At 45.4% G+C, this 24,054-nt stretch overlaps 1 protein-coding gene and 1 long non-coding RNA gene across 5 annotated transcripts in view; one reads left to right on the top strand and one right to left on the bottom strand.

Moving 5' to 3' along the window:
- LOC146813441 (uncharacterized) overlaps positions 1-14,797 on the top strand; it is a 152,292-nt gene extending 137,495 nt beyond the window's left edge. The window contains exon 3 of the long non-coding RNA XR_014966980.1: positions 14,685-14,797. This is a non-coding gene — a long non-coding RNA (uncharacterized LOC146813441). The remainder of the gene's footprint in view (positions 1-14,684) is intronic.
- Positions 1-24,054, bottom strand: part of LOC146813442 (ovostatin-like) — a 261,286-nt gene that overhangs the window by 108,000 nt on the left and 129,232 nt on the right. For all 4 annotated transcript variants that reach the window (XM_085620204.1, XM_085620203.1, XM_085620202.1 and 1 more), the window contains exons 11-13: positions 21,931-22,089; positions 15,915-16,145; positions 1,227-1,284 (exon numbers count right to left, since the gene is read on the bottom strand). In XM_085620204.1, coding sequence (XP_085476330.1) covers positions 1,227-1,284; positions 15,915-16,145; positions 21,931-22,089 — 448 coding nt within the window. The remainder of the gene's footprint in view (positions 1-1,226; positions 1,285-15,914; positions 16,146-21,930; positions 22,090-24,054) is intronic.

Here is a 24,054-nt window from a genome sequence, read left to right on the forward strand (position 1 = left end):
AGTGTTCTTTCCCTAAAACCCGGTCCACAATTGGTACTCCTGTGACCTCTTACTAGGACCATACCACTGCCCCTGCAGCTTGCACGTCCCTGTGAGGGAGAAAAATGACCAAGTTGACATGGCACACTGCCTTTGTGCCATGCCAGCTAGCACTGCCCAAGATATTGGTAAGCCACCCCTCAAGCAGGCCTTACCAGCCCTAAGGCAAGGTGCACTTCATCCCAGGTGTGGATATACCTGCATGAGCAGATCTCTCCCTACAATATTGGGGTCTATTCCTTAAAACTGTATGTGCCAGGGGAGTCAGAGAGTACATTGGTTGGAAACTTGACAACTGAGTTCCACAGCATCATAATGGCTTCTGAGCCCAGGAGTGTTTAGTACAAAACCAGTCCTTTCTATAAACCCACATTGGTGGTAGTGAGGGATTTATTGAACCATGTACTGAGAGGGCACCTCAGAGGTGCCCCCTGAAAACCTACCAACCCTGGTGTTCTGACTGGCTGTAGGCAGCCAGTCAGCGCCAGACAGGTTTCTGGACCCCTGGGTGGCGAGCCCCTGCTCTCTGGGACCAGAAATAATTCACATTGTGGGCAGAGATGTCACCTCCGCCCCCAGGATGGGCGAGTGCTCAGAGGGAAGCTTCAAAGGCCTGCTGCCTTTGAAATGCGACCCTCAACCTCTCCTGCTATCAACAGACAGCAGCCCCTGGTTTACATCTCCCCTTTGGGGTGGAAAACCAGTGGGACGACTTAGAATAGGAGGTGTGCCCACCTTTAACTCCACCCTGTAAGGGGAGGAGAGGTGAATCACATCTTTGAGTCCCCTTCATCTTAAAGATGGGGAGACCCCTCCAATCAGGGCTAGGTCTATGCCCCTCCCACAGGAGGGTGGCATAATAGAGGGCGTAGTCACCCCAGGTAAGGTGCCAATCTGCCCCATCTGCTATTCCCCTAAATTTAGTATTTAGGTGCTCCCTCAGACCTAGAAAATAGATCTATGACAAAATAAGAAAAAGTTGATTGCAAAAGAGGCCATTTGCCTTGATTGCACTGGGGCCCATGGCACAGCCAGACTCCCCACAACCATTCTGCATCTTCCGGAACAGTCTGGGAGGCTGAAACCAGATGTGAATCATGAGGAGGCAATGGGAGCGTGGCCACCATAATTCATCAATCGTTAAACCTCAGACCACTACTACCCTCTCCACACTCCCAACCACTCACCATTGTTCATGGGGACGTCCACTTGGCCACTCTGAATGATCTGTGCTCGGCTCATGACCTGCGGACAGACAAAGTGTGGTGAGAACAGGGCATGCAGCCGGAATAATCTTAGAAAATATTAGAACATCGGACTGTGGGGAACTCCGTTGAAACGGAGTGCTTTGGGCTTCTAATGGCCGGTAGAAGCACAGAGCGCCAACATTCCAAAGTTTAACAAAGGCCTCAGAGCCCAAGGGGCTTTCAGCCCCCTTTAGCTGCGTAAGGCCTTTGTTTCACCAATTAGAACATTCTGCCCTCTCGGGCCTTTAACGCTGGAGCAGGCCTTTAATGGCCTGTTGAGCCTGCTACTAAGAGGTTTAATGTTTTAGTAACACTTCGTCCCTGGGATCCCTTTGCTCTAGGGACCCCCACATCTTCACTCAAGAGGTCACTGATTGTTACCTCTACCTGCGTTTTTAATGTAGCAACCCATCTATAATAGGTTTTAAAAAACAAATCAAATTGCTAGCTTGCCCTGTAGTTATTTTTACGTATTTAACTTTTATATAACGTAACCAGGACCAGAGAGGTACACTAATGCTTTACGGTAATCCAGACCTCATGAAGACCAGAAGATTGGATGACCGTGAATACGAGGGGGCCAGTATGGATAGGAGAAATGCAGAAACCTAGGAGATGAATACATTTAACCCGCTGGGATTTAGAAAAAGGTAGTGTTGAAAAAGTCCATCATGGACTGTACATATAGCAGTGTGACCTTGCTACAGGCACTGGGGAGAGTTCTAAAACTGCTTTATTTCTGATTGTATTTAGGTGGACTACAATGTTTCAAAACTGCACAAAAAACCCACACACGTAAGAGCTACAATTTAGAAATTAAGAATCTCCTAAAAATGTTCTAGTTTCGGTAAGGCCTTCTCCACGTAAACATGTTCCAAATCCAAGTTAATTTCAGGTATATTGTCCACGTGGGTGTTGTGGGGTTGCAACAGTGACCATAATGTACCTGGCAAATTTAATAGATTTGTTTCTTATATAAAGTCAAAAATGATGGTCAAGTTACATTAAATTAATTTAAGCTTTTTTGTGTGATTTTTTTTTTTTTTAAAGTCTGTTTATTTAACATAAAGGGAACCGTGGTCATGTTATACAGTTCTTTACATCCTATGTTTCACTTGCATCATTTGTCACACGTATCAGTACATATTTTCCAATGTAGTGGGTATAGTTACATTACATACATTTCAATTCACACTGTAATGTGGTCTTCTGAGGATGAGACATTCGGTGGTTCACATAGCCCCCCCCCTGTACACATTCCATTTAGACCAAATTGCTAACCATTTTTTGGGGCATCACCGTGCAACGTATACAGTTTTCTCACGAACCACACACCAGTCCATATCTTCTTTCCATTTCTTCAACTTAGGGGACGCAGCTGCACCCCACAACTGCGCTATGTTGCGCTTGGCAATCGTCTGCCCGAGTGTGCCCCATAACCTCCCTTTCACGCTTAAGTCTGTTGGCTCCCAAACGTTCAAAAGGCATCTCTTGGCCTCAGGCAGCAAGGGCACCCCCCACACAGTACTCATAACTTTCAGGATATTCCTCCAGAAGACTTGAATTACTGGGCATTCCCAGAGCACGTGTAGGTATCCGCCCTGCATTCCACATCCCCTCCTGCATACCCCGTCCACACTACTCCCCATGTGGATCAGCTTTTTGTGTGATTTTGATGGAGTTGGAAAATAGTAGGTTATGGTTTTGCAACTCTCTATGGCATCGTTTGTCTCATTTTTACAACATTTCTTTTTGATGCTAAACTTTGGTACAAGAACCAGACCTGGTCTGTGAAATTTTTTGAAATACACTTAACTCCCCATCCATCAAAGATGCTCAAACCAAGGGCAACTGTCTCAAACCTACTAAGGTTCTCTTGTATCTGTTTAAGTGGGCCTTCCCACAGTTATATTTTAAATTTTTTTGCAGAATGGTGCTCCTGCACGGTTTTCAATTCACCAGATTTAGGAGAGATTGCTATGAAAAATCCCAGCGAGGAAACATTTCTATAAAGCTCCTGGTCAATCAGATTTAAATTTATATTTAAAATGAGTTTGTTCACTTGGCTCTCATGGGCGAGTTCACACCGCACCAACATTATCTGATCAACCCTGGGTTTCAAATGTTTCTTATTGGCTTCAAGGTTTTTACCAGTCCATAAAAAGGATTTTTGATGGACAGGCCTCTTGGCTCCTAGAAGGTTGGCCTAGTTATCTGGGTCTGGGAGGAGTGAGCCCAAGTGGATCTCAGCCTCAAAAAGCAGTGGGTCTCTCGGCTCGATCAGCGGAAACCACTCTGCCTCACTCTTGGAGTGGTGGCTGGAGTCCCTCCAAATCAGGGGTCTCCAACTTTTTTTTTTTTTTTTAAACAAAGGAGATACTTCTGTTTATTGAAAATCTTTCTGAGCCAATACAATTGGTATTGTAGCGTGACCAAAAACAGATTACGTTAGTGGCCACCCCATGCAGGATTACCATCGGTGATCACCTCTGCATCAGGCAGGGTCGCCAGCAGTTATACAAATACGGAATTTGAGATTATGGAAATCCTCTACACGTGTAAAGCATTTCAGTCACCGCTGCAATGGCAGAAAATAATAGCTCCCCAATGCCACGTCATCCATCACTCCAATATCCATGTCAAATATATTTGGGAAATTCAACAATTTCTCCAAATATCAGAGTAGGAGTTCTGAAAACGCATTTTCATTGGGGAATGCACACTTTTCAATTTTGGTATACATAGATTAGTTGACCCAAGCAAATCCTTTTTTTTTTTTTAAATTTCAAAAAGTTGATTGGTTGTTTCCAAATGAAGTAGTACATACAATACAGCAAATGAAGGACATACGGAATAGACATACAAAAATTAACCACAGAAGAAAACAATTAAAATGGCAAAACAGATGACATCAGTGTACGAGTTGGTATAGCAATAAATCACAATTTAAACATATGTAGTGTCAAGTGAAGTTGCATGAATACGACAAATGAGCAGCGGGTAGAGTTCTGGCACAGGGATCGGACTACTGAGGTAGCGGTCTTAACTAATGGACCCTGACGTAATAGACAGCTCGTGTGGGGCGATTGGTTTAACATGATTGGTGGTATTCATGCCGGTTTGTGTGAGCTAAGGTATAGATCAAGAGTATCCCACATATGTCTGTTAGAAGATTTCCACGGCGAGTTCTGGAGAGTTATGTTATCAGCCCCTCTTAGGTTGGTGACCCAGTTTAACCAGCAATTAAAGGAGGCTTTGCGTGCGTCTTTCCAATTGTTGAGTATAATCTTACCCGTCGCTATTAGGAGTAGGTCTAGGAGCGTCCTATCTTTTCCATTCAGCGACTCTGCTCTAAGGAAACCGAAAGCTAGTGACGTTCGATCTCCATTAGGGGAGTATGAGAAGAGATTAGATATGAATTCGAAGTCCTTATCCCAGAAGGGTACCACACAATCGCACTGGAGTAGTAAGTGTTCTAGGTCACCTGTTTTGTCACTGCAACTCCAACAGATGGGATCCTCCCTGATTTTGTGCGAGTGGAGTCGGGCTGGTGTCCAGTAGGCTTTATGCAATAGCCAAAACATATCTGGGACAGTACCGGGCTGATTGTTTCTCATGGTTGAGACCCAAGTTTTGGTCCAATCCAGCTCCGAGATCGGAGAGGAGGAGTGTGACTCCCAGAAGGCTATCAGCTTCTTATTGAGGGTAGATTGTTGCGGGCGTATAAGCTTGTAAATCCAGGAGACCTGGTGACTTACTGATGTAGTTTTGATAAATAACTCGAGAGGGAAGGGGAGAGGAGAGATAGTTTCGCTTTAGTTAGTGCGGATTTTATTTTTAAGAAGTTATAGAATTCAATTGGGTCCAGATTGCATTTAGACTGCATTTCTTTGAAAGAAAGAGGATAGGCACCGTTGAAGAGTTGCTGGGGGAAATAGATATCATTGTTAACCCAGGCGTCGTTGTGAAGAGGGTTCCCTTTATAATGTATTTTATGATTGTTCCAAAGTGAGACAAGATTAGAGCGTTTCATGCTAGTGTCTAATAGTTTATCAATCTTCAACAGGGCAGATTTTGTGTTCTTGAATAAGGGCTTTGAGCAAGTGACCACAGTAAGGTTTGCGGTCAGAAGGGCCGCTGGGGTAAGATTCATAAGAATTGATTTCTCAATGTCTAGCCATACAGGGGTGTAATCTTCTGATGGCATGAGCCAGTAGGAGCCTTGTTTTGCTAAGAAAGCCGTCTGGTAATGTTTAAAGTCGGCTAGGTTGACCCCACCTAGTGATTTATCTAGTCTTTTTTCAGAATTCTTGCTTTCTTCCCCTTCCATAAAAATTTGGAGAGCAAGATGTAGAGTTTATGATGGAAGTCCTCAGTTAGAATGAGGGGGAGCATAGTAATTAAATAGTTTACTAGGGGAGAGATCATTTTGATGGCCTCAATCCTACCCCACCATCTTATAAATCTTGGGGACCATGCCTCAAGAAGATTTACACTTTTCTCTAGGGTGCTAGCTTCGTTACGCTGGAGCGTCTCTAGTATTGTGCTGCCAAATTCAATCCCTAGATACTTAATGTAACCAGGCTGCCATGCGAGGCCAGAGTCACCTAGCATATCTCGGGAACCAAGGATGTTCAGTGGCTTGACTTCGGACTTGTCACGGTTTAATTTGTATCCGGAGTGACTAGAGTGTGGACATGAGTGCCTTGATGGAGTCGCTCAGGTTCTCTGTAACCACCAGGATATCATCCACGTGAGCGGCCAGCTTCACTATGGTTTCTCCGTATTTTACACTCCTTATGTCGTCATTGTGTTTGATATCCATAATTAGTGGTTCTAAGGTCAAGAGAAACAGTGCAGGCGAGAGAGGGCAGCCCTGTCTGGTGCCCTGTTCTAAATGGAATGACTCAGGCAAGGTTCCATTAATAGCAATTCGGACAGTAGGGTCGGAGTATAGTGCGAGCACCATGTTGATATATTCCTCACCAAGATTAAAAGAGGACATGCATTGTTTTAAGAATGACCATGATACCCTGTCAAATGCTTTTTCTGCGTCCAGGGTGATGGCAATAGAGGGGACAGACGTTATCTTAGCTTTCTCCAGGATATGGCACAGTAAACTAGTGTGGTCATTAGACATGCGATACTTAAGAAACCTCACCTGCGAGTTACCGATCAATTTTGGAAGGATCGCATTTAGTCTATTGGCCAGTATTTTTGCATATAGCTTGCAATCCAAGTTGATATGCGAGATTGGTGTATCATTTTTTGTTAAAAAGGGAGTCTTTCCCTTCTTTGGGAATGACAATGATATTGGCTTCTCCCATTGATTTAGAGACACAGCCCTCTTTAGCTATAGAGTTGAATAGTTTTAGTGAGGTAGGTTTTAGCGATCTATCAAACTCCTTGTAAAAGGAGGCCGAGAAGCCGTCTGGGCCTGGGGCTTTATTGTGTTTTGAGGGATTTAATGAAGATCGAGAGTTTTCTTTCAGAATTGGGGGTCCCTAGCGCTGATCTATCTGCTTCTGTTAGTTTTGGTAGGTTCAGTGACTAGGTATTTAGCGCATCCCTCAGGATCCATTGTTTATTTTTATATAGATCCTCGTAGAAGGCTTGAAATGCCCTTAGTATCTCGTTTTGTTTGGACGATGTTCTTGAAGTCCTTAATCGAGGATATGGTAAATTGTTTGTTTGAGGTAGGATGCCAGCAATTTGCCTGCCTTATTCCCTTCACATAGCTTGAGTGCCTTGAATTTATTATTCCACACACCAGCGCGTTTACTCACTATTCTATTGTATTCATATTTCTTCTTAATCAAAAGATAGAGGGTGTCTTTGTTATCTATATTCTCAGAGTGAGTTATTTCGAGTGACTTGATTTCTTTCTCTAGAGATTCAAGTTCTTGGTTTAGTTTTTATTGAACTGCGCTTTAATACCGACAATGACACCTCTAATGGTCGCTTTAAGTTCATCCCATAAAGTGGATGTGCTCGTTTCAGGGAGGTCATTTAGTGCAATGTATTCCTCAATTGCGGAGTCAATCTTTATTTTATTTGCTGGGTCAGAGAGTAGGTCATCGTTGAACCTCCATCTTTTTGGGAGTAGAATGGTATGGGTACCTGCGAGTTTGGTGCTGATGCAGGAGTGATCGGAGACTAGTTTGGGAGCTATGTCTGTTTCGTCTATGAGGTGTGTGAACGGACCAGAGAGTAGGATGTAGTGAATCCTAGAGTAGGAGGTATGTGGGGCTGAGTAAAATGTGTAGTCCCTTGCGTCTGGATGTTGGAGTCGCCATGAGTCCCTTAGGTTAAATTTGGAGCATATTTTTTTGAGGATCTCGTGTGAGCGGGAGGGTTGATATTTGCATTTTGATTGGCGGTCTATGTGAGGGTCTAGCGGTAAGTTGAAGTCTCCTCCAATTATAATGAGATCTTCCTGAGGAAGGCTCTCAAGAGTATTGGAGATCTTCTCCCAGAACTCGGGTACATCGGTGTTGGGGCCATATATGTTGACTACATGAATGGGGTCATCTCCTCTCTGCAGGTGCGTGACTAAGTCTTCCAGCATCATCGTGAGAGCTCGAGATAGTAGTAATGTTGGATTGTTTGGCAATGAAGGTAATCGCACCTTTTTTTCTTATGGTCTGCCGGGTAGTATAAAATAGGAGAGATCCAGTTGTGTTTTATGAACCCTACGTCCTCTTCTGAAAGTTTTGTTTCTTGTAGGAGACTGATGTCCTTTAGTTTTTGCTAGATATTCGAAGATTTTCCTATGCTTCACCGGGTGATTAAGGCCTTTCACGTTCAGAGATACAATATTAAGGTTCTCTGCGCTTTATTCTGTGTCAACAAGTGTCTGCTGTCGCTGTAGGTGTGATGAGCCCAACGGAACATGCAAGCGTGGAAGGGTTGTCTCAGGTTAGTTTGTGGTGGTTGAATCGTATATATATCGGATCATGGGACGCGGTGTTAGGGAGACACTTTGCTTGTCGGTAACTGTTGGACCCGGCCTCGTAGCATGGCTCTACTTATCCCTGCACCACCTAACCTGGTACCTGCAGCCCCAAGTACACGGCCTAGCCGATCCTTCCCACCAGAACACACGCACCCGACCCGGACATCCTCATCCATGGCCTCTCTCCTTTCGGCCACCCCGGGCCCGCGTGCCCACTTCATGCACCAAGATGGCTGCCCGGTCCCAGCGCGACCCGGGCCTAGAGGCGCCACTCCGGCTGGAGGACATCACGCTTCCAGGGGATGAGAGAGGGAGGAGCAGTTTCTGTCGCACCTCTGAACTCCCCTGGGACGATGGGTTTCGATCGGCCCTCCGGCCTCCCTGAGGGCTGGCTCCACGCCTGCTGGGTGTCTGGGACTCCTCCCGACCCGGCCCTGAAAGGATCAAAAGACAATGGCAGGAAACCCCGACAAGCGACCCCCAGGTGACAAGACCCCTGCCTGCACAGACTCCGGACATCAAAGAGGGGTCGACCTATAACAAGGGGTGCTCTGGGACTGTCCGGCAGATTCGACGCTGGAACAACGAGAGCCCTGCTGACGTGGTCGCGGCTCCTGGACCTTGGAACCACCTGAGCCCTGCTGAGTGACTCGCGGCTCCCTGAAGATCGTAAGACCTCCGAACTTGCACCTGAGCCCTGCTGAGTGACTCGCGGCTCCCACAGACTCTCACGGTCCCGCCGGACCCCAACTACAACAAGCGTATCCCCCAGCTCGAGGATTGTGAGCTGTGCGCCGGGTACGCCCCTGCCTTGAACCTTTGTCAGAGACTGTCCCGCTACCCCCTATCCCTTCCGAGACTCATTGAGCCCACGCTCTCCTTGTACATCTTTGCAGTGCTAATCTGATTGATAAAGATTGATTCCTAAGAACGCACGGTGTGGTGTCTGTGTCGTGTGGTGCCAGGGGTACGATCCTAAGTACGAGATTCCTCCCCCTGAGGAGTCTCCCGCCAGTGCCCGGCTACGATACTTCGAGGGTGGGTCTCAGGGTAGTCAGGACCCCTTTCCGGGCTCCTCTGAGGTCGCCGTCTAACAGTAACCAAGTGGGTTTTGTCATTGATCAAATACACTATGCAGTCATATCTGACACTACAACAAAATTTGAGTAGCCAATAAGACAAAAAAATTAGAATAAATCAGAGGAAACAGCCAAAGTTACATTACCCCGTCCCTCCTCCCTTTGCCCTCCCTCCCTTCCCTCTTAAACTCGAACGCAGGAGCTGCGACGGCAGATCCGTCTGAAGGTCACATGGAGGGTTTTAATTGAACATTGTTACATCAGGAGAAACATTTGTGAGAAAACTATGAGAGATAACTTTAGTAAGAGAGTTACGGTTACGACTGTAGGCTGTTCGACTAATCTGGCCTATGTAGGATTGACGTAGAACATATATGAGAGTATATAAACTGATAGGTAGGGCCACAGCACCCCTTACGAACATTGAGCCGCAATGCGTAGGTGAGGATCAGTGGTTTTTTTTAAGGGTAAACAGCATTACCTTAAAATGTGTTACAACAATAGCAACACAATCTCAAGAGGTACAATTCGTTATTTAACATGTGATTTAACAGTTAACATGTAACTATCCTTAATTATGTAAGCACGAATGTAATGATGCAAGAATTGTATGGCACAGAATACTGAACAAAGGATATCAAGTTTTCCGTTTGTTGGGGGATCCTCCAGAAAGGTCCATCTCCTGGGTAGGACTTTCTTCCAGGTGTCGTGCGAGGTTCTGGGGGTTTGTAAAGATGTGTGATCTGCCATTCTCCACTATTCTGAATTTCGAAGGACCTGAAAATGAATTGACTGTTCTTCCCCCCTCAGCTTGTCACGTAGTTGTAGGAATCCCTTCCTTGTGTCAACTGTTTCTTTAGAATAGTCCTGTGTAAAGGTTATCCGTTGGCCTTTCCAGGTGACATGATGATTTTTCCTGGCGAAGTTTGAGATGGCTTCTGTGTGCTGGTAGCGGAGTGGTTTACATATCTTGGGGCGAGTTCCTTTTCTATTTGAGGGGTTAAACAACGGAATTCTGTGGGCTCTGTCTAATTCCAAGGCATGATGGAAGTTTATCCCGGTTATCATTGGTATCCAGGACTCAAGGTAGGCCGCGGAAGTCAGAGCAGCAGTCCACGGAAGTCAGGCGCAGTGAGACAGTGATCCCGCTAATGTTGGAAGGCTGTCGCAGCATGAGTGGACTGAGGGATATCCCGGGGTACCCACCTTGTTGGGTTATTCAGCGCTAGCATGCATTGTGGTGGGGTAGCGGAGGAGAGCCGCCGACTTGTCGGAGCTAGCGCGATTCGGATGGCGCTGCCATTTTGGGTATGTCGGATGGGCTCCGCACAGCGTAGGCTCCTTACCAGAGTGATGGACTGGAACACTTGTCCCCTGTAGAATACTCCGCATGAAGCAGCTCTTTGGGTGCTGAGTGAGGGATGAGGGACAGACCTCGATTCATCGGGCTTCACAGAAACTCCGATTTACTGCCATTGCCAGGTCAGGCATCTCGTGGGTATTCAAGCTGCTCGCTGCCAGCGGTAGATAGTGTGAGTGGTAGAGCAGCATAAGGCACCCACCTTGAGGTTAATGGGTTACTGCAGAGGAGTTGTTAGCACACGAAGCATGGTGAAGACATCGGGCTGTGTGGGTGACTAGGACTCTCCGGATGTCGCCGCCATTTTGGACCTTCCCAACCAAGTCCGTACTCCGCGCTTCACGATGTCGTTTCGGCATCTTCTGGATTTTCAAGTTATGAAAACTTGGTCGCAATGTGTACTACATGGTGCGATGGGGCGAAAACTGGTTCTCTTCAGCAAACTCGCTGTTTGTCTACCGATTATGGCCCAAGGCTTTCTCCTGTGTGCTGAGCGACTGGTTCAGGCAGCCATTACCGCTGCCGTCCAAGCCACGCCCCCCCAAGCAAAGGCTTTTTATTTAGTTAGCGAGGCTGCACACAGAACAGCTACTTACTAGCTAGCTGGAAACTACCAGCAGATTATGAGCTACTCTGAGAAGCCTGCACCAAATAGTGTCAAGATGACTGAAGTCACTGGGGTGCACCAGTGTGGAAGATTGCAGCTCTTCTCCCTCGAAACGTCCAACCCCCTTTGAGGCAGAGCACTTTTGCTGGTTCTTTTTTGGTGTAGGAAAGGGTTCGCTGCAGTTTTTAGGTGATATAAACATCAATGTCACTCTAAGTACACCTTTCTGTTATGTGCATTTTATGACACTTGGCTTAAAACTAAGCAAGTCCATACCCAGAACTCCCTAAATCTGCCTTTTCATTATATATTACATTTGTTCTGGATTTTTGTAAACTGCTTTGCGAATGTTATTGTGCTGTATTCCTAGCTTGAATAATGTTTGGGACTTATTGAATTTAAAACGAGTTCTGTGGACCAACAGCTTCCCTTTTGAGTCACAACTATTTGAGATGAAGGGTCTCAGCTTTTTACTACATTGATAGGAATACCCCCTACCAAATTAATTCCCTAATTTATGACAAATATCTTCTGTTTTTGAGCTTTCCTAGAAATATTTGAGCAGAGAGGGGTTTGAGGGACATTGACCCCCGGTGGACAGAATCACCTCACTAGGACCGTGGACTGAGAAGCCCCTGGACAGACACCCGTTATTGTACAGCATATTCGAACATCTTCAGCATCCTGTATTCCTTGCATCAGGACCACTCCATAGAAGTCAATGGCTAGGAGCCACTGACATTCGACCAGACTAAAGACTGTTTTTCGAGAAGGTGATTGTTTCTTTGCACCTTTTTGGTCCCCTTAACGAACCCCCTACAAGAGTTGGGTCACCCAAAGTAAATCTAAGTAACCACAAACAAACTTGCCAAAGTTTCTTGAAAAAGTTTCTCAAATTCACCAATGCTGGTTCATAACTTATTGTTTCTTGTAAAAATCAATATCGCAGGAACCCTCCAGTGGATCTTTTTCGTTTTGGTGTCCATAAATTCATAAACATACCATCTATTTCAATAAATCGGTGTCGGATTTCTTGAGTCATGTTTTCCTTCAATTGTTTTGATGTTTAAAATGATTTACACTTGCTTCTTTGCGTAAGCCTGACTGCTCGGAGCCACAGCTACCCAGGGTTGAGAGAATGGTTTGACACAAGAAACTTCATTGGCCCTAAGAGGGTGGCAAGTGTATTACAAGGTGAGGTCACCACACCACATAATACACCCCATTTTCTCACAACCACAATAGGGTGCGTTTCTTCCACCTACTTTCCTAAACCTGCCTAGGGAGCCTTCATTGTCACACTCCGGGGCGGTTTCTCCATTAGGGCTGTGGAGCTGCGCCCCCTATGAAAATTCCTTCACATTTACATTAAAAAATATAAAATAGATCGATTTATTTAGAGATACGATCGTAGATCTAAATAAATTGATGCATTTCAGTCTGGGTTGTCTGTATCAGACTGCCTGCCCCCCCTCACTCCGAAGCAGGAGACGGAAGACAAGCAGTGAATCAACTTTAACGTGACGCATGGCTTTCCGTTTTAAAGCCTTTCATGGCCACTGGGGTCTCTGGTTGTATGCACACTGTAGGCCAGTGACACAATAGGCGTCACCGTTTTGGGAGTCGGAGACTTCATCCCTACGTGATTTCAGACGTCAGTCATTCGAAGGCGTAGATCCCACCCTCTCGTCATACGCGAGAGTGGATGTAAGCATGACTGATCCAGTGCCTTGTTCTCTGTAATTGGAAGTGTTTGCAGGCTAATGGTGTGTTCTGTATTGCTGCAAGACCCCTCATCACACCAACCTCCCCCACTGTGACACCCGACGCCCTCGCTGCACATTGCTCGTTCCTTAAGAAGTGGAGCTGTGGCATTCGCTCCATTGTGAAATGGATAACAATAAGGAGCAGGGTTTGCTCTCAGTCCCTTGCGAAATGGATCACAATAAGGAGCAGGGTTCGCTCTAGCTCCCTTGCGAAATGGATCACAATAAGGAGCAGGGTTCGCTCTAGCTCCCTTGCGAAATGGATCACAATAAGGAGCAGGGTTCGCTCTAGCTCCCTTGCGAAATGGATCACAATAAGGAGCAGGGTTCGCTCTAGCTCCCTTGCGAAATGGATCACAATAAGGAGCAGGGTTCGCTCTCGCTCCCTTGCGAAAGGGATCACAATAAGGAGCAGGGATTCGCTCTAGCTCCCTTGTGAAATGGATCACAATAAGGAGCAGGATTCACTCTCGTGCCCTTCTGAAATGGAACCCAATAAGGAGCAGGGTTCGCTCTTGTTCCCTTGTGAAGTGGATCACAATAAGGAGCAGGGTTCGCTCTCGCTCCCTTGCGAAGTGGATCACAATAAGGAGCAGGGTTCGCTCTAGCTCCCTTGCGAAGTGGATCACAATAAGGAGCAGGGTTTGCTCTCGTTCCCTTGCGAAGTGGATTACAATAAGGAGCAGGGTTCGCTCTAGCTCCCTTGCGAAGTGGATCACAATGAGGAGCAGGGTTCGCTCTTGTGAAATGGATCACAATATGGAGCAGGGTTCGCTCTTGTGAAATGGATCACAATAAGGAGCAGGGTTTGCTCTTGCTCCCTTGTGAAATGGATCACAATAAGGAGCAGGGTTCGGTCTTGTGAAATGGATCACAATAAGGAGCAGGGTTCGCTCTCGCTCCCTTGCAAAGTGGATCACAATAAGGAGCAGGGTTCGCTCTCGCTCCCTTGCAAAGTGGATCACAATAAGGAGCAGGGTTCGCTCTCGCTCCCTTGCAAAGTGGATCACAATAAGGAGCAGGGTTCGCTCTCGCTCCCTTGCGAAGTGGATCACAATAAGGAGCAGGGTTCGCTCTCGCTCCCTTGCGAAATGGATCACAATAAGGAGCAGGGTTCGCTCTAGCTCCCTCGCTCTAGCTCCCTTGAGAAATGGATCACAATAAGGAGCAGGGTTCACTCTCGTGCCCTTGTGAAATGGAACCCAATAAGGAGCAGGGTTCACTCTCGTGCCCTTGTGAAATGGAACCCAATAAGGAGCAGGGTTCACTCTCGTGCCCTTGTGAAATGGAACCCAATAAGGAGCAGGGTTCGCTCTGGTTCCCTTGCAAAATAGATCCAAAAAGAGTCAGGCCCAAAGCGAGAGATGTGCTTACTGTGTAACATGTGCTTACAGTGGCCAGTTCTCCGATGTGTGGCATCAAAACTGGCCCTGTGTACATGCATCTAAGCGAACAATGATGCTAAAAACATGGATTTACTTGCAAATAATGAATGTTAAAAACGTCGAGAGAATGCATTGAAGCGATTTAGTTCCTCTTATTTTACATGCTTTATTTAATCTTGCATTCCCCACGAGTTAGCTATTTTATAATGCTGTGTATCTGTATTTTTTTCTGTGCATACTTTGAAGCTTGAGCCGTGCCAGGTGTATGAGAAGCTTTGATGGAGTGCCCAGGCGCTAGGGCTGAAGCCAAACAAAGTGCGTGTCAGTGGGTTGGCCTCTGCAGAGCACACAGAACAAGGTTTGTGTATTCCATTTGAACTGAAAGTGGGTGTGTGGGGTGTTTGGGGTGTACACTGATGTCAAAATATTTGAAAGGCAAAAGTAAGAAATTAAAGTGCCTAAATGTGAGGTAGTGCAGTGCATGTTGGGGGCGGTGAAGTGACAGATGAGGAAGGGCATTCGGGCAAGAGTGGAGAGGAAAGAGGGGGTAGAAGATGTACAGATGGACAAGATATGCAAAGATAAAGAGGATACATATCCAACAAAGCACACATCACTGAAGGCCAAAACTCCTTCCACAGGCCTCAATGCCATTTAATTCACAGACTCACTGTCTGTGAATTCAAACATTTCCAAATGTTAATTATTTAGAAGAAATCATTGTCGTTACTCATTTATCTTAAACAGCAAACACCCTGTGACATGGCCAATCATACTGACAGGCTTTAGGCGTATGTCAGATGCTGGGCCATTTATCTGGATACAATTACATCTCAGAGAGAAACCAAAATACTGGTCTGATGGCACATTATGGGAATCACAGAAATGTATTTGGCACGTTTCTTTATTGAGAGCCCCCACTTTTTCCATCCCACATAAAGACCCGTCTGCACACGTTATATGACTAGCATCTATGGGTGCTTCCCGAAATCTGGTTAGAGCATATTTTTCTAAAGTTAATGCTGCATGCAGTGCAAGACACTGGTCAAGAATACATTTTAAAGGGCTAAAGTTGTCATGCAGAACAATTTACACATTACAGTAACTGTTGAACAAATTAATGCAAGAAGATACGGGGCAGTTTTTAATGCGTTTCATATTTCAAGACTATACACTCCCACTGCTTAATGAGCCTTGATTTATCGCTACAAATATTTACTTTAAAATGCACCATTTGCCAATCTTTTTTTCATGCTCAGGAGAGGGACCATAGGACCCCAGGTTCGTCCATAGAACTTGTTCACATCACTTGCTATATAAAAATCATGCCCAACATTTACACCTCACCATTTTCAAATGTCACCAGGCGCCACTGGTTACTTGATCCCACTGCGGTGATTTGAAATAGGACCGGAGAGTTAACACCAGCTCTTCCCTCTGTCTCTAATGACCACCAAGAGACTTCCCAGGACTCACCACAAAGTTGATAAGCACAGTCTCCTCGTCTTTGTCCAGGGCCTCTCGGTTCATGATGAACTCTCCATTCACGGTGGTGGTTTGGCCAGAGCGTTGCTCTCCCACGACCTGGGAAAGTTTCAGAAAACTGCCACTTTTGGAGTAAAAGCGACTCACATGGTACTCAGTGGGGGAAAAACTAGGCCTTGACCAGTCGGAGAAGGAGCATTCTTCGCTTTTCGGGTACCGGGCCTGTCGGAGGGGAAGAAGCAAAGAGTTGAGGAAAAGTGCTTCCGCAATATGGAGTAGGGGAAGAATGGGACAGGAACACCAGCCAGAGAAAGATTGTGGAAGAAAATCAAGCAAAAAGAATAGATGGTTTAGAAAAGAGTAGTTAAAAAGAAGATGCAAGGAAAATACAGAACAGGGGGTGAAAGAATGAATATGGAGAAAAAAAAAGAAGACAGATAGGAAAGAGGCCAAATAAAAGAGCACAGACTTACAAAAAGAGGTAAGAAACTGTCAATATTAGACAGCTAAAACAGGGCCAGATTCATAAAAGTAAACTTAGATTTCAGTGCAAGTTTACTACTTTTTGGAAGTCACAAAAAGGTAACTTACTCTTAAGTCTAAGTTTACCTTTGTGAATTGGGCTTCAGGGAACAGCTGTGGAAGAGAGGGCCTGGAAACTGACAGAGACTGAAACATTGCAGACATAAAAACAATGTACAAATCCACAGAGTGACAGAACTCAAGAAAGGGAATAATGATTTATAGTCGAATGCAGACTGGTAAAAAGACAGGAGAATGACAAGAAAGGCAGAAGGGAGGAAGGAAAAGGTACAGAGTCTGAAACACATCTATGGTAAACAAAAAACAAGCAAAATATGAATCAGGAAAGAAGGAGAAACAAATCAAGTTTTATTGATACAAAAGAACAAAAAACAGGAAACCATTTTATATCTAATGTAGATACACCCAGCATTCACCGGGTGTCTACCTCCCTCACACAGCCAGATATCTAGGAGTGTCAGAGGCGATCATCATGCATTACATTCTTTAATGCTGGACCCATCAGGAGCTTTAAAGGGTTACAAACAAAACCAATGAACTCCTCCACCCCCCCAATTCCTCTTTGAATTGCTGCTTCTCCAAAGCCAAGTCCCCTGTTCTAACCTGATCCACTGTTGGCTGTAGAAGGTTAAGGTGTATGAACTATCCGCAGAGGGGGTGGTCGAAGAGGAAGAACCCTGGTGGGGATGGCTACGCCTGTGGCCAAAAGTGGTATCCCCCAAGTTTTGGCCCCGCCAATCAAGGATTGGTTGACGGGGTGGACCAATGTTCAAAGACGGAGCAGCCACCCTACCAGGCCAGAGACTGTCCAGGTGACCATCGAAGGATTATTTCCATATCTCTGCTACTGAGCCCAACCGTCTAGCGTAATCAAATGCGAAAATATATTGCCTTACTGTCATTTGAAAAGGAAATGTTTATGTATGACTCGACAGCTGCCGAAGTCTCGAAAGAATGGTTTAATAAATGAAGAGTGCCAGAAGACTACTGACAGTACAGTGTTGCCACTAAAAACACACTTCTACTCAAACTAACAGTTCTCATGGTATATTAAGTGCTCCCATTTATTAAAATATTTGGGTTGTTTTTTCTAAGGCATTTTTTGTGGTTATGGCTCCTTTTTGTCAGAGTAGCAATTGTGAAGAAAAGAATAGTCGCTAAATCAGTTTGTAGCTGAGGAAGGATCATCTAATTAATAGGGGGTGGGGGCAACCTCCCTGGAAGCATCAAATCAAACATCCCCAAGTCAAAAATAATTTGCTGAAAGGTGAATTCTGTGAGTAAGCCCTGTATCAGCTGTAGATATGAAACCCAAGTAGACCCGTTCAGACCTCTGTATTGGGAGACCTTCTCTTTTCATACCAATGAAAATCCAGTACAACCCCGGGCAGGACTCTATCTTCTGATTGGCTGTAGGGCCAGTTCAATAATGAAGGACATGGCTCCTAATGAATACCCTTTTCTTCTGTCACACAGGTTTGCAGCCACAGGGAGCATCGCCGGTGAGTACCCCCCCCCCCTTGCTTTGACAGCCCACCCCGCCCAACCCCCCCCTGCCCCCCAATGTGTGAGCACCAATAACGAGAAGCCCAAGACATGGCAACCAATGTGTCTGTGGTCCTCGTTACCCACTCCACCGTGAGGTGTCTCCTCCCACCAAGAACCGAGGTCTGTCAACACAGGCGTAGGACTGCTGTTCATGTAATGGCTGCCAGAGACAAATCTGGCTCTTTAGGATAGAATATATCTTCATATTGATTAAACATGGGCTGTAAAATTGGCCACTGGTAAAAGGAGAAGAGGGGAAACTGCATAGATGAATTTGGGTCAATAGTGGTGAGATCAGACGATAGCTTGGAAATGAAGGGAGGCAAATGTAAGGGTTGGGACAGATGGGTAACTGGCCATGCGAGGGACAGGTGACCCGTGCCACACAAAGGCACTGTACCCAAAGCTGCGTGAAGGAGAAGCCGCTCTTATGAGGAGGAGGACTTTAGGATGTTGGACAGAGGCCTCAGTAGGAGGGTGTTATGGATCAGCAGGGAAATGATAGGCTCCCCCTGGTTTGGTTTGTCACCCGTGTAGAGTATTGTGGCAAATTATATGAAGGGGTGGAGTAGGGGACCTCTGGAGAAGCACAAGGCTGAGAATGTTAACAACATCTGGATCCTAAAACCATATACCTTTTATTCAGATCTGGAAGACACGCGAGGGTTTCTTGGGAGAGCTCAATAAACCAATGTGAGCACAGGGGGAGGGGGGTAAAGATCTGGGTCCTTTAGGAAGAGCACTTGATACAGTAGGGGAAGCTGAACTTAAAGAGGGGTTTATGGGTGAGACATCACTCAGAGGTTGGAGTCAAAGGGCTTTTAATCAGGAAACGCCAAAGCGGCGTTAATCTCAGAGTGCCGCATGCCAGTGCCAGCCAAAATAAAACCAAAATTGGGAGAACGGGAAAAGGAAGTGCAGAGACAAAGGTTTATTATTTAGTGAAAGTATGGTAAATTAGATAAGCAAATACAAGTCAACTTTTAGATTATATACCAAAGGTCACATTATCAGCCAGGAGGAAGAACAGGAAACAAACCCTCTCAGTTGGCTATAGGATTGCTTCCACAACAGGAGAGTTGCCAGAGGAAGAGCAGCAATGCAGGTTACTGCCGGGGGGAGGGAGAAGGGAGAACTCAGAGTAGTACTGTTCTCTCCCTCTCATGGTGGGAGGAATGTTTAGACACTGCTCAGGAGTGAGGTAACTTCAGATACTCTGTGAAGAGAGCATGGTAGTTTATTTGGACAGAGTCGGGACAGTCCATCATCTGGTGCAGTCTGTTGAAGTTGGATTTGTAATTAATTTGGAGAAATCGGTTTTGATAAAGAAAAAGGTTTTTCGGTACCCACTTAAAAAACAGGGCAGTATATTAAATGTTTCTACGTAGAAAGTTTGAAAGTAGAGTATTAGGTCAGTTGCAGCCTCAATCTGGCCTGTAATCCTGCAGCCCTTGTGGTACAAAGGTTTATAGAGAATCAAAGCGAGCGGACTTCACAGGGGCATAATACAGAGACAACAAGGTCCAAATAATACAGGAAGCAAAAGAGGAACTTCTGGGGTGGATGGAGAATTTTAACCTTGGAAATGAGAGAAAGATTTTCGGGACGAGAATCTAATTTACTCTACAATCTGATGGAAGTTTCTATTGGTCATGAGCTAAATTAGGGAAGGAGAAGAATGGCAGTTTTAGCATTGCAGAGATTTCAGAATCTCTTACTAGGCTGGTCGGTAAGTGTAGTGCGGTGTATTCATCGTTTCAGAGGCTTGAGATGAAAAACATCGTCCGATCTGGCAAAGGAGCCGCGGTCCTCTTGCCTAGCGCACTGGATAGAACTCAATGCAGAGACTTTACAAGGGAAGGACAATCAGTCCACAGACAACAATCCGAGGTGTATCAGGGATTAAAACAACTGAATGCTGAATAGAGATATTTCAGGAAGTGTGGGGGAGGATGGGCACACAGGAGGTAGATCTTTTTGCCTCAAGATTTGGAGATTTTGCAGTTGAAGACCAAATTCAGGACCTGTGGGGGTGGATGCTTTGCAGACGAGGAGACACATTTCCTCCTTTTGTAATGACAGAGCCGGTGACTGTTGAGGAAATAGATGATAGTGTTGGTGACTCCATTTTGGGAGTCCCAACCACGGTTCTCAGGTGAGCTGAAATTTGCAATTCAGGAACCCTTTCCACTTCCTGTAAGGAAAGGTGGTATATGAGCAATCGCTGGTGAGGACGATCCTTTGGAGAAGAGTGGAGCATTGAATGGTCTTGTTTGGAAGATATACGGTATCCAGGAGGCAGCCATTCTGCTCAGAGGCCATATCACCAGGGACTACAAAAACATCCACCGGTGCACAGAAAGGATCGGTGAGTTGGTGCACGGCACATGGTATACATCCCTCGGATGCGGATCATGTGATATTGATAAATAAATTCTCCCATTTGGTTGAGTAAGTTTTGGTTTATAGAAAAATTAACGGATACAAAACTACAATCCAGTGAAAAAACACAACCCACAGTTCAAAAAGCACAGACTAGTAATGAAGGGCATACACCAGGAGACCCTCCCAAAGGCAAGCTACAGATCAGTTTGGGATGCAGAGAACATCTTCACAAAGTTTAAGGAACGACAGACAATTAATATTAAACTTTTGAACAGTTGAGCGGGATTAGGGCAGACTTATTAGGTCTTATTTCATACAGGAGTGTATCAGATGTGCGTGCATTGGAGGGAACAGATATAGTTTACCCAAGGGAGTGATTTGAGGAATGTAGAAGAACATCAAAATGGATAAAAACAAACAGATTCACTCATTGCTTTGAGCAACCGAAACTGTGTGTGACGGGCAGCATACAAGGGCATGAAGGAGTGGCAGAATGTAGACTAGCAGTAGAGAACTGGTTACTGATTTTACATGTGACACTATAGAGGAGATACATCCATGGCCATAGCGCGATGGGTGAAGAACTTAATGTGAGAATTTGGTCAAGAGATGACAAAGATTGATGATGCAACAGTGTTTGCAAACCCTCATTTCAGAAATGCGGAGCATATGAATACAGCCTTCAGGTACCTTAAACATGCATAATTTCAGCCTCTGGAATTCCCGTAAAATGAGGATTTTCTGAGGTATGACAAGAGAATTCACATTGAATTAAAGACAGAGGCAAGCAGTATTCCACCCTCTTGATGAGGGACATAACTGATTAACTAAGAGCATTGGAAAAGGTGTCTTATTCAGAAGTTACTGTTGATAAGAATTCCTGTTTTTAATTGTCGGACAGTAGAAAGGAGGTTGCGGCTTTAAGGATAACGAAGGGCAAGACTATGTTGGTGTTAACATCACCTTTGAGCAGCAGACTAGGAAGACTATTGATGAAGGGAAGAGGATATGAACGTTCTGTAACAAATAGAATCTATTCCAGGACTCCTCACCAGATATTCAGAGTGCTGCTACTGCCTCGGCTTAAAATGCCCAATACTTCCTCTTACTTCAAACTCGCGTATCCGCCTCCCACCAGCGCTGTCTCCGAACACCTTCTTGCTATCTGCCTCCCAGTGAAGATCTTCCTTTTGGTAAGGATTTATGGAGCATGCTGTGGTGATGTGCTAAATACAATGATTTAGTTGGAAGCATCTCATTAGCTTTACCTCTACCCCTTTTTCGATTTATATGGTGCCTTCGGTCCATCAACGTTTGGCATCACTTAAAGCTAATGGTGTGTCTGTAGCACCTTCAAAAAGGTGTGCAACAGCACACCTTGTAGTCCTTTTCATCACTTGTGCCACACCTCATGATCCCTTATGTATAATTCACACAAATAATGGATGTGAACCACAACTGTACTCAGAGACAGACATATACCCTTGGGTACTCTTGCAGTACTCTCTTCCAAAGCAGATGCAATACTCACTTCAATTGCAATGGTGGCGTCAACAAAGTCGGTGGTGTCGATAGAAAAGTAGCACTTTCCGTCCTTGTCGGTCGTACAGTTGGCCACCTTTGAATAGTCAATGTACAGGTCAACACTTTCATTGGGGATCGGCTCCACGTTGACGCCTTCGAGGATGAGCTAAAGAGAAAAAAAAAAGGTTAAAGTAAGGAATCAAACTGTGGAAGTAGAGTGTTTCGGATCGCCACACAGACCTAAAGTCCAGTTTAACACTGAAACACATTTCATAATTCATGGTACATTCTGGCCCGGAATCTTCATCTACAGTGTTAAACTAGGAATGGAAACCACTATCAGGTAAGGAATGAAGCTGGGGCAGTGATGTTGCAGCAGATAAAGAGTGGGCTCAAGGCAGGAGACCTCGTCAGGGTGCAGGGCATGGAGCAGGGGCCAGTGACCATGTCTGGACATGGGCAGTGTTGGGGGAGGGCACAGCTCTGGGAAAGGGATAGCCCTGGCCACAGGGGACTCAGTACTCCTTGCCCTTAGGGGCAGCAGCAAAGGTTTTTTTTTTTTTAAACTTTTAAATGCACTTTGTGAAGATTGAACTTTAATACAAATTACACTAAGAAAGGAGGTATTAGACTTTGGAACTTCGCACAGTGATAACAAATGTATTGTCAGCTTAAGAACCTCACTGGCGGCATTCCGTGTGAACGTCGTCAGGAAACACAACCAGGGATAGGAGTTTGTGAGACCGGTTATCTGCAAGACCAAGAGGAGCTCGACATGACTGGGAGTGGGTGAAACGGACCCAATGCACAACAAATATGGGTGGCCTATTGTAAGGAGATGGAATAGCGTGCTCGACTGTCAAGCTTTGTAGGACATCGAGACTTGGTATCCATCACGATTGTGTAGGCCGACAGAACATCTACGCTGTCAAGCTTGCTAACTAGGTGGAATCTTTTAAGGAAGTGGACTACAGGCAGTTGGCAAGACCTCTTGAAGGAGGGTTATCTAATGGCAGCTTCTTGAGGTCACTGGCCCAGTGACCATGTAAGGGCCGATAGGGTTTAGATGAATCGGCTACTAGTAGTTCACGATGTCTCACCTACATAACTTGCCAACAGTCAGTCATTACAGGGAATCATCTCACTAAATCTCTTAAAAGGTGGAACACCAATCTAGAGCTTGTGTGAATCAGTAAACGAGAACTCTCCCTTTGGTTTGTAAGAGCTTTGTCATGGTGCATTTTCTTTGATCAAAAAAAAAAAAAAAAGTTTCTGAAAAATGCCCCTCAGCTTTTAGCAGCCCTCATGAAAAGCTTTCAGTCTGACATCACTTGATCATTGGGACCTAGAATGCGATGAGGTCACATAGTAAAAATGAAAAAACAAGTATCCAGTTCTCATTGGAGTTAGACCACAACTCTTCCTATTGGAGCAGGACCATGGCTGATTTGTATATTGCTGGTGCATGCCTGTTGTGACGTAGTATGCGAAGGTATGAACGAATGGCATGCATCTCAGGGTAGCTCCCAGCCGCTGAGATGAACTCCGGCATTCGACCCTTCACTCTTTTGGAATTTCTCAGTGTGACACTAAGTGAGAGGAGAATCCATGACTCCTATGGTCACTGTGGTGTAGAACTCAAGATGCCCTTCTCAATCTAGGTCTAAACTGGTCTGTGGTTGCTTGAGCTCTTGTTGAGTGTCTGTGGTCTGGCAGGTGTAAAAGAACTGAACGCTCCCATTGGCCAACGGCTCGGGATGATTCCCAGATCATTGGTGCCAGCCTGTCATTGCAGCAACTGATGAGAATTCACTCATCCATTATTTTCCTCTCTACCAGAGAAAGCCAGACAAAAAATATTTCAAATAACAGCCTTTCGATGCCTCCATGCCCCAAGCCTCAAAACAGATTTGAAAAGATACCTCGTAAATGTGTCATTGCTTCACAAATGCTTCTTTCGCGTTATGGTGGGGATCTGGAAAACCGGACAAATTCTGGGCATGTCAACGTTCTGGTTGGTGAACACCGTAAGTGTTCAGCAAAATGTATCCGGTTTTTCACAACAATGGCCACGCCAGACTCAGACGCAAATCTGGATTACCCACCCAGTCCTCACCGCCCAGAACCCTAC

Source organism: Triturus cristatus, chromosome 7, assembly GCF_964204655.1.
Source record: "Triturus cristatus chromosome 7, aTriCri1.1, whole genome shotgun sequence".
Taxonomy (NCBI): Eukaryota; Metazoa; Chordata; class Amphibia; order Caudata; family Salamandridae; genus Triturus; species Triturus cristatus.